The 12,686-nt window shown below is 42.4% G+C and overlaps 1 protein-coding gene and 1 long non-coding RNA gene across 5 annotated transcripts in view; one reads left to right on the forward strand and one right to left on the reverse strand.

Annotated features, from left to right (window-relative positions):
* LOC109876955 (zinc finger protein 501-like) overlaps nt 1-12,686 on the reverse strand; it is a 39,484-nt gene that overhangs the window by 18,063 nt on the left and 8,735 nt on the right. The window contains exons 1-3 of one of the 4 annotated variants that reach the window (XR_004211226.1): nt 6,224-8,088; nt 4,999-5,170; nt 2,368-4,017 (exon numbers count right to left, since the gene is read on the reverse strand). Coding sequence is in view for 3 of the 4 variants with exons in the window: in XM_031833650.1 (XP_031689510.1) it covers nt 2,666-4,017; nt 4,999-5,170; nt 6,224-6,262 (1,563 nt within the window). In the remaining variant the exon portion in view is untranslated. Of the gene's footprint in view, nt 1-2,104; nt 4,018-4,998; nt 5,171-6,223; nt 8,089-8,294 lie in introns of those variants that run through there. The other 3 variants (XM_031833661.1, XM_031833650.1, XM_031833666.1) reach the window with 3 other exon arrangements.
* Nucleotides 4,748-5,209, forward strand: LOC116375829 (uncharacterized). The gene is made up of 2 exons (XR_004211240.1): nt 4,748-4,922; nt 5,056-5,209. It is a non-coding gene; the product is annotated as an uncharacterized LOC116375829 (long non-coding RNA).

Below are 12,686 nucleotides of genomic sequence, written 5' to 3' on the forward strand. Positions count from 1 at the left end.
TAATACAAATATGTTTGAAGCAGACCACCAAAGTCTCTGTGCCCAAGGGTGGAGTCCTTGTCTGTAGTTGGATGGTACTTCACACTACCTGCATACTCTGGGTCCTGGCTTAGATCTGCAGTAACTCCAGACTCCCATTTGTTGAACCAGGATACTTCTGTGACGTTATGCCAGCTGGGATGTCTATACGTGCAGGTAATGTCCACTGTTGACCCCTTCAAGGCACAGATATCCTCTTGGTGTAAGTCACATTCAAACAGCTCAGACCATGAACACCTGAAACTAAATGTATCTGAATGTATTCCTCAAACGATAATGAGACTATTTTCAAGTGTTTTAAATATATTGGACTGGTTAATTTAAAATGAATAAAATATATAGACACACACAGTGCATTCTGAAAGTATTCAGAGCTCTTGACTTTTTCACATTGTTAAGTTACAGATAGTCTAAAATGGATTTAAAAAAATACAAATTCTAAAGATATAACAAGATAACATACCATAAGTCATTTTCTACCTATTCTATTATTCTGTATAGTTCCTACTAGTGTTACTATCCAAGAGTGCACCGATTTGTCTGTTTTCCCCACATGTTCTACTATTGGTCCACAAGCCTTAATGATTGATACTTAAGATGATTATTATAGGTGAGTCCAGACTCACACACTGTAGGAGTGAGAACATCCTCATGTTCTTTTACAGCACAGGAGTAACTGTCTGTAGAGTAACACCCGACCACTAGAGTATTACAGGAGTATTGTTGGGAAGTAGGGTCATGGAGATGTTGTCCGTTCTTGTACTAGATGTAGGTGAGGTTGGGGTTGTCAGTCAGAAGACAGGTGGTGCTACAGGTCAGTGTTCTCTTCTATTCCTCTGTGGAGGAAGACACCTTCACCTGCAGCTCTGAATGATTCTAATGAATTATTAGAATTAGATATTATATATTACCTGTGTCAGTCAGAGTTGTTCCAGGGAAGCTGTACCCCCATTCTGTGTTTTAAATCTGAACTTGTACTCAGCTGAATCACTTTCAGGTCTGTGATTCTCAGGGTGCAGTCTTTCTCTTTAGTTCCAAGGTACTCAGCACAACCTGCATACTTTGGCACTGAGATCAGGATTTTAGGCACCTCATTACATTTCTCTTGGATATACCAGTTTGGTTCTGAGACTACATGATAACTTGGATGTTGATATGTGCAGGACAGTTCCACTGTTGAGCCCTTCAAGGCACAGATACTCTGATAGATGTAAGTCACGTTGAAACAGTTCTGACCCAGAACACCTAAAACAGTGTAGGCCCAATCATTTATTCAATTAGTTAGTTCTATTATTATTATCAACAAAAATATAAACAACAATTTCTAAGATTTTACTGAGTTACAGTTCATACAAAAATATCTGTCAATTGTTATAAATGAATTAGGCCCTAATCTATGACTGGGAATCTATGACTGGGAATCTATGACTGGGAATCTATGACTGGGAATCTATGACTGGGAATCTATGACTGGGAATCCATGACTGGGAATCTATGACTGGGAATCTATGACTGGGAATCCATGACTGGGAATCCATGACTGGGAATCCATGACTGGGAATCTATGACTGGGAATCTATGACTGGGAATCCATGACTGGGAATCCATGACTGGGAATCCATGACTGGGAATCCATGACTGGGATTCCATGACTGGGAATCCATGACTGGGAATCCATGACTGGGAATCCATGACTGGGAATCTATGACTGGGAATCCATGACTGGGAATCCATGACTGGGAATCCATGACTGGGAATCCATGACTGGGAATCCATGACTGGGATTCCATGACTGGGAATCCATGACTGGGATTCCATGACTGGGAATCCATGACTAGGATTACATGACTGGGAGTACATGACTGGGAGTACATGACTGGGAATACATGACTGGGAATACAGATATGACTCTGTTGGTCACAGACACGTTTTAAAAAGGTAGTCAGTATCTGGTGTGACCACCATTTGCCTCATGCAGTGCGACATCTCCTTCATGTAAAACAATGGATTTAATGTATTTTTGTATTGAATACGTGTCGTGGAAATTAACACCAGGGCCTCAAAGTAAAACTTAAATGAATAATTATTTATTATCAGGAAGCTGGAGAGGTTCCAACAAACTTAAAACACCAGAGTACGGTCTGGAGCTCTTTCGGGGCAGTCCCGTTAGTTCTCTTATATACTGTTTACACAGACAAGTTATATTTGCATGATTTACATTATTCATAATTAATTCATCATTGACGTTTGGTTCCTGCATGTGACTGGCGCTGTCTCCAATCTTAACTTATAGAACATATTCTGCCAAAAGGTCTGAGGGGTCATGACCGTCTCCCCTCACATCTCTACCCAGCACCAACAGGAACCAATAATTGTATGAGACAAGATGTACAATTCAAGGCTCTTTCTTCAGACAACATTTCCCTCACACATTAATATGAACCTACAATTGTTGAAACATTATTCTACATGATTTAATGGACAATAGGAGTTATTGAAATAAGATACAGAACTCCTACTCCAAGACGCTTGATACATATGGATCCGGAGCTGCATATCATGCTACACAGGTTACCTTGGTAATCAGACTTAGTAAACCGTTAGCGAATGGGAGATGGATGACTCTTTACAATATGTTTTCTATTGAAATTTCATTTAGATATCTGTAACCGGTGCTGTAGGAGGGAGATGCTTTCTGGTGTTGTTTCAGTGACCCTGAACGAGCAAAGCTCTTCCCACATAGACAAGAGTAAGGTTTCTCTCCAGTGTGTGTGAGCTGGTGTCTAGTCAGGGCTCCTGAATGATTGAAGCTCTTCCCACACTGATCACAGCTATAAGGCTTCTCTCCTGTGTGTATGCGTTGGTGTGTAGTCAGGGCTCCTGAACGATTGAAGCTCTTCCCACACTGATCACAGATATAAGGCTTCTCTCCTGTGTGTATGCGTTGGTGTGCAGTCAGAGTGGAATATTGAGCAAAACTCTTCCCGCATTGATCACAGCTATAAGGCTTTGCTCCTGTGTGTATGCGCTGGTGTCTAGTCAGACTTCCTGAATCCATGAAGCTCTTACCACACTGATCACAGCTATAAGGCTTCTCTCCTGTGTGTATGCGCTGGTGTCTAGTCAGACTACCTGAATCCATGAAGCTCTTCCCACACTGTTCACAGCTATAAGGCTTCTCTCCTGTGTGTATGCGCTGGTGTCTAGTCAGGTCTTCGGACAGAGCAAAGCTCTTCCAACACTGATCACAGCTATAAGGCTTCTCTCCTGTGTGTATGCGTTGGTGTCTAGTCAGTTCTCCTGATTGATTGAAACTCTTCCCACACTGATCACAGCTATAAGGCTTCTCTCCTGTGTGTATGCGCTGGTGTCTAGTCAGGTTCCCGGATAGAGCAAAGCTCTTCCCACACTGATCACAGCTATAAGGCTTCTCTCTTGTGTGTACACGCTGGTGCGTAGTCAGGTTTCCTGATTGGTTGAAGCTCTTCCCACACTGATCACAGCTATAAGGCTTCTCTCCTGTGTGTACACGCTGGTGGGTACTCAGGTTTCCGGATAGAGCAAAGCTCTTCCCACACTGATCACAGCTATAAGGCTTCTCTCCTGTGTGTATGCGTAGGTGTGTAGTCAGGGCTCCTGATTGACTGAAGCTCTTCCCACAATCAAAGCAGGGGTAAGGCCTCTCCCCTGTATGACTTCTCTGAGATTGTAAGGTTTTAGATGCAGCAAAACTCTTCCCACACTGAGAGCAGTGGTACATTTTCCTCCCAGTGTTAATCTGCTTGTAAATGACCAATTCCCTCTGTTTAGCAGAACTCTTCCCACAGTCAAAGCAGCAGTGGTGAGGTTTCTGCTGGTGTTTCTTGAGGTGTTCTGGTCTGGAGAGACTCGACTCTTTCTTGTCAGCATCATGATGTTGTCGAGGCTCCGCAGATGATAAGCCCCTCCCACTGAGAGAGCAACGGTTAGGGCTGTCCCCTGTGAAACAAAGATATTGAATAGCATGGCCATCTGAAATCAGGCTACCTGATGGGACTTTGATAAATGCTGAAAATTGCCAATCTAAATAAATGTACTACCACAGAGAAGCATGAAGGAAACTTGCACTGCTCGTGCTAGACATATGCAGATTAAATATGCCTCTATGAATCTGATGAAGGCATTTACGTGTCTTAATAATTTGAAATATTGCTCAGAAAAACAGGTGTTTTTAACAGCGTTACTTCAATTGTCAACTTAAGCTGTTTTGTGGTGGAAAACTGAGCATGTCAACCCATTTACCCATACATAGACATGCTAGTAATCTTTGAACAATTCCATTTTCTGGATTGCATTAAATTAACACTAACTGTTGCAAAAAACAAGCTTCCATTCCCTGTCACAAGTGAATTGATGGCTGATTTAAGACTTTTACAGTCAACCCTGTTACTTTATTTGGTACATAGGCACATAGTATAGTTATATTTTTATTCAATATCTTGAGATGGGAAAACATGTTTTCATGAAATTGAACATGTTGTCTTTATGACAATGTTAAATATATATAGATATATTTCACCTAGTTTTAAGTTACTTTTAAAAATGCGTGGAACTACACCGATATTTTTATCAACATTTAATTATTCAATTAATGACTAAAGTTCATAAAGATGGCAGAATTCAAATATGATCTTTGTTTTAGCACTATCTAGTTTTGGAACTACGGTGTGCGACATGGTTCAATGTTCCAATATATCAGCACAATCTACTTTTTTGATTTTTCAAATCGCCGCCGTCTTGAAGCAAAAATTGGGATCATGTTTACTGCGCTAATGACCATACAAAAAAACAGTAAAAAAGAGCAATGTAGAATACAGTGAACTCTGCAAAACAAGGAATTTCTGGTAAGTACATGCGGGCCGCCATCTTTATGCACCTTCGCTATTGTTTCAGAAGCAGATTGTTGTCTAATCTACACACCATGGTTCTTACTTAATGAAATTAATTCTCCATCTTCCTTCTTTTCTCCTGTCTCAGTCCCACTCTGCCCTGGTGTTTTCCTGCAGTCGACCAGACCCCGCAGTAAAGCGGAACTGGGAGGCGTTTGACACGGGGACTCCGGGAGGGTGCAGGGGAACGGGCTAGCGTTGTCCTGTTGGCCGCAAGAAGTATTAAAAAGTGTATATTTCAACCAAATATTGTATTAATTTAGTCTAAACCTCTGATTGATTTGACTGCATCCCTTAAATCTAATGTTCCTTGAAATGTTCAATCGTTCACTACAACCCACAAATCTAAGAGCATTAGATTGGTGGAGGAATGGGCTAGTTTCCACCATATATCTCATACCAGTCATTTCCTTTCAAACAGCAATTTAGAGGCGAAGCCCAGAATCTGGCTTCTGACTTATTTGATCGAATATAAATTTCGTAACGATTAGGTTGTTAGAGGAGTGTATTGATAAAAGTAGAACACTTTATATGAGAGTAGAGCCTGGTAGTCACTAGTCAAAGAAGTCATAAACCACGCCCATTTCTACAATAGATCTTATTAACATTTTATTTGAACCCTAACCATACTAGTTTTTTTTATTTAACTAGGCATGTCAGTTAAGAACAAATTATTATTTACAATGACGGCCTACACTGGCCAAACCCAGATGACGCTGGGGCAATTGTGCGCCGCCCAGTGGGATTCGAACCAGGGTGCCTGTAGTGACGCCTCTAGCATTGACACGCAGTGACTTAGACTGCGCCACTTCTAACTTTATGCCTAACCCTAAATAAATAAAATCACGATATAGACATTTGACTTTGTGGCCGTGGTAACTAGTGGAAACACGCACATCTGCCCTCATTGCACATTATGGTCCCACGTGATCTTGACTCTTCACGATTGCCTTACATTTTTTTTTCTTTGTTAGAGCGGCCACTTGAGCATCTGGTCAAATAATGGATAATGTGTTCGAAATCAGTGAAAGAATGTTAACATGTGCACACTTTGTGAAAGGAGAGATAATTAGGTTATAGCCACAGATTCCTCAACAGGCTACTTTGTTGAAGTAAAAAAAAATCCCAACAAGTTTTACTGTCTTATTTTGTAACGATATTTAACCGAAAACAGGAATGTGGAGGTGCAAAGATGATAACTAGGCCTAGACATTTTATACAACATAGCAGGCATATACTGTTAAAACCAGACTTACCCGATCCATTGTGGAAGCTATTGTTTCTTTGTAAGACATGAAATGTGGTCGGCTACAACAGAACAGTTAGGCTACTTTGTTGTCTTCTTCTTTAAGGTTTAATGTCAGACTACGCCTATTGGCGTATTACCGCCACCTACTGGACGGGTAGTGAACTGGGGGAGAAGTCCATTGTGGGAAATGAATGCGGGAGGGGAGGATACAGTACCACCATCATCATCATATACAATAACAAAAATGTTGTTAATCCCCAAATACCCTGAGGGGCGATGAGGGAGCGGCGCCATGTGAGGATGTACTTTTCTGAGCTCCTCAACAGAACATTTAAATATTTGGGCAGATTGTATTTCGGGGCTCCCGAGTGGCGCAGCGGTCTAAGGTACTACATCTCAGTGCTAGAGGCGTTACTACGGACCCTGGTTTGATTCCAGGATGTATCTCAACTGGCCGTGTTTAGGAGTCCCAAAGGGTGGAGCACAATTGGCCCAGAGTCGTCCAGGATCGTTGTAAATAAGAATTTGTTAACTGACTTGCCTGGTAAAATCAAATACAATTTTAATTTGGATCAAAATACCCCTCTACAACCTGAGACTCCATTTTAAGGCTTAATGTCACGTTTTTGTCGAAGATGTCAGGCACCAACCGCAAGAATCAGCCTAGGGCTAATTCTAACAGACCAGCTAGCCTAGCCAAGGACCATGAATCTACACCAACAACTGACCAATGCACAGCCGAGGCGACTGGACAAGAAGCTGTTCTACAGGCATTAACTGAAATGAAGCAGGAATTAATTGACAAAATGGACGGATATACAGTCGTCAGAGCTACGAAACTAGGCTAGCCAGCTGAGAGAGGAGCTGAAAACTGCCACTGAACAGACTAGATCCAACCACAAGGCACTGGACATCCGCATGACCAGCCTGGAGACCACGGCTAATGGCTACTCTGGGTTGATCACCACCACATGACAGGCCTGGAGACCACGGCTAATGGATACTCTGGGTTGATCACCACCGCATGACCAGCCTGGAAACCACGGCTAATGGCTACTCTGGGTTGATCACCACACTGGAAAGGAATGTTTTCCAAAAGAAAAAGGAAATCAAGGATTTTTAAAGAGAGAAACGAACATTTGGAGGCTAGATCCCTTCCTTCAAATTTACCCGTGACTGTTGAGAGAGACAGGAGGATGGCAAGCGCCCTGCAGAGTTCTATGGGGGTGATAAGGGACATGTATAAGCCTAGGCAACCGTACCACCTGACATGACATGATACCAACGCCTTACTAATGTCTGCGTGACGCGCCTGACTTACATGACATGCTACTAACGTCTGCATGACACCTGCATCGCGTGTTAATGAAAGTCATAATGTGCATAGTTTATATTAATTCAATCTCAACCATAAATGTTAGAAACATAAACATTTTCCCGTGCAAGCAGACAATCCAGCATAGCCACCTTGAACTATAGTGGAGCCTACGGCTTGTGTATTTCCTGTTATCGCTAATGGCAGAGAAAAGATCATAGATTATCTGTCTTTCCCTCAGCACCTCATGGCATGGTATGTCATTTATGTCGCTGTATTCAGATCTAAATGTTGTTAGCCAATCACAGACTGTGTTGTTACCAGTTCCACATCAGACAACTTGGGATGTCCCTTCAGTCAAATAGAGCAGTTCATAGACCTTCCCAGAGGGTCTGTGCTATTCGGGATCATTGGGATGTCCACACCTCCATAAAGTATAAATGTAAATTGGTTAAGATTAGTGTTAGTTTAGGGTTTAGGCGAAGGACGCCCCAATAGTAATCAAATCAAATGTATTTATAAAGCCCTTCGTACATCAGCTGATATCTCAAAGTGCTGTACAGAAACCCAGCCTAAAACCCCAAACAGCAAGCAATGCAGGTGTAGAAGCACGGTGGCTAGGAAAAACTCCAGAGAAAGGCCAAAACCTAGGAAGAAACCTAGAGAGGAACCAGGCTATGTGGGGTGGCCAATCCTCTTCTGGCTGTGCCGGGTGGAGATTATAACAGAACATGGCCAAGATGTTCAAATGTTCATAAATTACCAGCATGGTCCAATAATAATAAGGCAGAACAGTTGAAACTGGAGCAGCAGCACGGCCTGGTGGACTTGGGACAGCAAGGAGTCATCATGTCAGGTAGTCCTGAGGCATGGTCCTAGGGCACAGGTCCTCCGAGAGAGAGAAAGAAAGAGAGAAAGAGAGAATTAGAGAGAGCACACTTAAATTCACACAGGACACCAAATAGGACAGGAGAAGGACTCCAGATATAACAAACTGACCCTAGCCCCCCAACACATAAACTACTGCAGCATAAATACAGGAAGGCTGAGACAGGAGGGGTCAGGAGACACTGTGGCCCCATCCGAGGACACCCCCGGACAGGGCCAAACAGGAAGGATATAGTATAATTTATTTAGTTGATGAATACAATTGTAAATGGGGATGGGTAGGCTACTTCATTCAGTGAATACTGAATATATTGCTATCTCTGGGAGTATGTTACTGACGGCTTTCCAGCTGTTGAACTATGGCAATGTCAAACTCATTTCTAAATCTTTTAGTCAAGATGTGTTGAGCCAGAGCAAGCTTCAGCAGCTTCACTGCAGGTGCTCAACCCACCACTCTCACTGTTCTCCCTCCCTCCATTGTTATCCACATCGGCACCGACGATGTTAGGATGAAACAGTCAGAGATCACCAAGCGCAACATAGCTTCAGCGTGTAAATCAGCTAGAAAGATGTGTCGGCATTTAGTAATTGTCTCTGGCCCCCTCCCAGTTAGGGGGAGTGATGAGCTCTACAGCAGAGTCTCACAACTCACTCGCTGGTTGAAAACTGTTTTCTGCCTCTCCCAAAAGATAGAATTTGTAGATAATTTGCCCTCTTTCTGGAACTCACCCACAAACAGGACCAAGCCTGGCCTGTTGAGGAGTGATGGACTCCATCCTAGCTGGAGGGGTGCTCTCATCTTATCTACGAACATAGACAGAGCTCTCACATCTCAAAATAGGGCTACTTAATGTTAGATCCCTCAATTCCAACACAGTTATAGTCAATTAACTAATCACTGATCATAATCTTGACGTGATTGACCTGACTGAAACATGGCTTAAGCCTGAGGAATTTACTGTGTTAAATGAGGCCTCACCTCCTGGTTACACTAGTGACCATATCCCCCCGCGCATCCCGCAAAGGTGGAAGTATTGCAAACATTTACGATAGCAAATTTCAATTTACAAAAAACAAACAAAGTTTGTCTTTTGAGCTTCTAGCCATGAAAACTTTGCAGCCTACTCAATCATGAATTATAGCTACTGTTTACCGGCCTCCTGGGCCATGTACAGCATTCCTCACCGAGTTCCTATCGGACCTTGTAGTCATAGCAGATAATATTCTAATTTTTGGTGACTTTAATATTCATATGGAAAAGTCCACAGACCCACTCCAAAAGGCTTTCGGAGCCATCGTCGACTCAGTGGGTTTTGTCCAACATGTCATGTCTCCGGACCTACTCACTGCCACAGTCATACTCTGGACCTAGTTTTGTCCCATGGAATAAATGTTGTGGATCTTAATGTTTTTCCTAATAATCCTGGACTATCGGACCACCATTTTATTACGTTTGCAATCGCAACAAATAATCTGCTCAGACCCCAACCAAGGAGCATCAAAAGTCGTGCTATAAATTCTCAGACAACCCAAAGATTCCTTGATGCCCTTCCAGACTCCCTCTGCCTACCCAAGGACGTCAGAGGACAAAAATCAGTTAACCACCTAACTGAAGATCTCAGTTTAACCTTGCGCAATACCCTAGATGCAGTTGCACCCCTAAAAACATTTGTCATAAGAAACTAGCTCCCTGGTACACAGAAAATACCCGAGCTCTGAAGCAAGCTTCCAGAAAATTCCACACCAAACTGGAAGTCTTCTGACTAGTTTGGAAAGACAGTACCGTGCAGTATCGAAGAGCCCTTACTGTTGCTCGATCATCCTATTTTTCAAACTTAATTGAGGAAAATAAGAACAATCAGAAATGTATTTTTGGTACTGTTGCAAAGCTAACTAAAAAGCAGCATTCCCCAAGAGGGGGTGGCTTTCACTTCAGCAGTAATAAATTCATGAACTTCTTTGAGAAAAATATCATGATCATTAGAAAGCAAATTACGGACTCCTCTTTAAATCTGCGTATTCCTCCAAAGCTCAGTTGTCCTGAGTCTGCACAACTCTGCCAGGACATAGGATCAAGGGAGACACTCAAGTGTTTTAGTACTATATCTCTTGACACAGTGATGAAAATAATCATGGCCTCTAAAACTTCAAGCTGCATACTGGACCCTATTCCAACTGAACTCGTGAAATAGCTGCTTCCTGTTCTTGACCCTCCTATGTTGAACATAATAAATGGCTCTCTATCCACCGGATGTGTACCAAACTCACTAAAAGTGGCAGTAATAAGGCCTCTCTTGAAAAAGCCAAACCAGAAAATATAAAAAACTATCGGCCTATATTGAATCTTCCATTCCTCTCAATTATTTGGGGAAAAAGCTGTTGCGCGGCAACTCACTGGCTTCCTGAAGACAAACAATGTATAGGAAATGCTTCAGTCGGGTTTTAGACCCCATCATAGCACTGAGACTGCACTTGTGAAGGTGGTAAATTACCTTTTAATGGCGTCAAACCGAGGCTCTGCATCTGTCCTCGTGCTCCTAGACATTAGTGCTGCTATTGATACCATCGATCACCATATTCTTTTGGAGAGATTGGAAACCCAAATTGGTCTACACGGACAAGTTCTGGCCTGGTTTAGATCTTATCTGTCGGAAAGATATCAATCTGTCTCTTTGAATGGTTTCTCCTATGACAAATCAACTGTAAATTTCAGTGTTCCTCAAGGTTACGTTTTAGGACCACTATTGTTTTCACTATGAATTTTACCTTTTGGGGATGTCATTCGAAAACATAATGTTAACTTTTACTGCTATGCGGATGACACACAGCTGTACATTTCAATGAAACATGGCAGAGTTGCCCCCCCCAAAATTGCCCTCGCTGGAAGCCTGTGTTTCAGACATAAGTGGATGGCTGCAAACTTTCTACTTTTAAACTCGGACAAAACAGAGATGCTTGTTCTAGGCCCAAGAAACAAAGAGATCTTCTGTTGAATCTGACAATTAATCTTGATGGTTGTACAGTCGTCTCAAATAAAACTGTGAAGGACCTCTGCGTTACTCTGGACCCTGATCTCTCTTTTGAAGAACTTAAAGACTGTTTCAAAGACAGCTTTTTTCCATTTCATAACATTGCAAAAATCTGAAATTGTCTGTCCAAAAATTATGCAGAAAAATGAATCCATGCTTTTGTTACTTCTAGGTTAGACTACTGCAATGCTCTACTTTCCGGCTACCCGGATAAAGCACTAAATAAACTTCAGTTAGTGCTAAATACGGCTGCTAGAATCCTGACTAGAACCCCAAAAAATGTATCATATTACTTCAGTGCTAGCCTCTCTACACTGGCTTCCTGTTAATGCAAGGGTTGATTTCAAGGTTTTACTGCTAACCTACAAAGCATTACATGGGCTTGCTCCTACCTATCTTTCTGATTTGGTCCTGTCGTACATACTTACATGTACGCTACGGTCACAAGATGCAGGCCTCCTAATTGTCCCTAGAATTTCAAAGCAAACAGCTGGAGGCAGGGCTTTCTCCTATAGAGCTCAATTTTTATGGAATGGTCTGCCTACCCATGTGAGAGACGCAGACTCGGTCTCAACCTTTAAGTCTTTACTGAAGACTCATCTCTTCAGTAGGTCCTATGATTGAGTGTAGTCTGTCCCAGGAGTGTGAAGGTGAACGGAAAGGCATTGGAGCAACGAACCACCCTTGCTGCCTCTGCCTGACCGGTTCCCCTCTCTCCACTGGGATTCTCTGCCTCTAACCCTATTGCAGGGGCTGAGTAACTGATTTACTGGTGCTTTTCTATGCCGTCCCTAGGAGGGGTGCGTCACTTGAGTGGGTTGAGTCACTGAGCAATTATTAGGAAATGGAAGACATACAAGACGTGTTTGGAGGACAAAGAATGCTGAGTTGCATCCAAAGAACACCATACCTACTGTGAAGCATGGGGGTGGGAAAATCATGCTTTGGGGTTGTTTTCTGAAAAGGGAACATTCAACAATACCCCTTTCAAAAATAATCCTGTATGTCTGCTATCGTCTACTTTTACCTGACAGCAACTTGGAACAGAGTTCTATTTGAGTCCTGATGTTCTCAAGGCTGTTGTTGCATCTCCCTCCATGCAGCCTGGAATCATAGAGACAACAAACACACTTTATAACTGGTGAAAAACTCCACCTGATACTTCCATTAAGCAGGAAAAAGTCTCTATCATAACAGATGTGTAGCACTGTAAGACACGTGTTTCTCTGTTGTTGTTT

The sequence above is a fragment of the Oncorhynchus kisutch genome, linkage group LG1, assembly GCF_002021735.2.
Source record: "Oncorhynchus kisutch isolate 150728-3 linkage group LG1, Okis_V2, whole genome shotgun sequence".
Taxonomy (NCBI): Eukaryota; Metazoa; Chordata; class Actinopteri; order Salmoniformes; family Salmonidae; genus Oncorhynchus; species Oncorhynchus kisutch.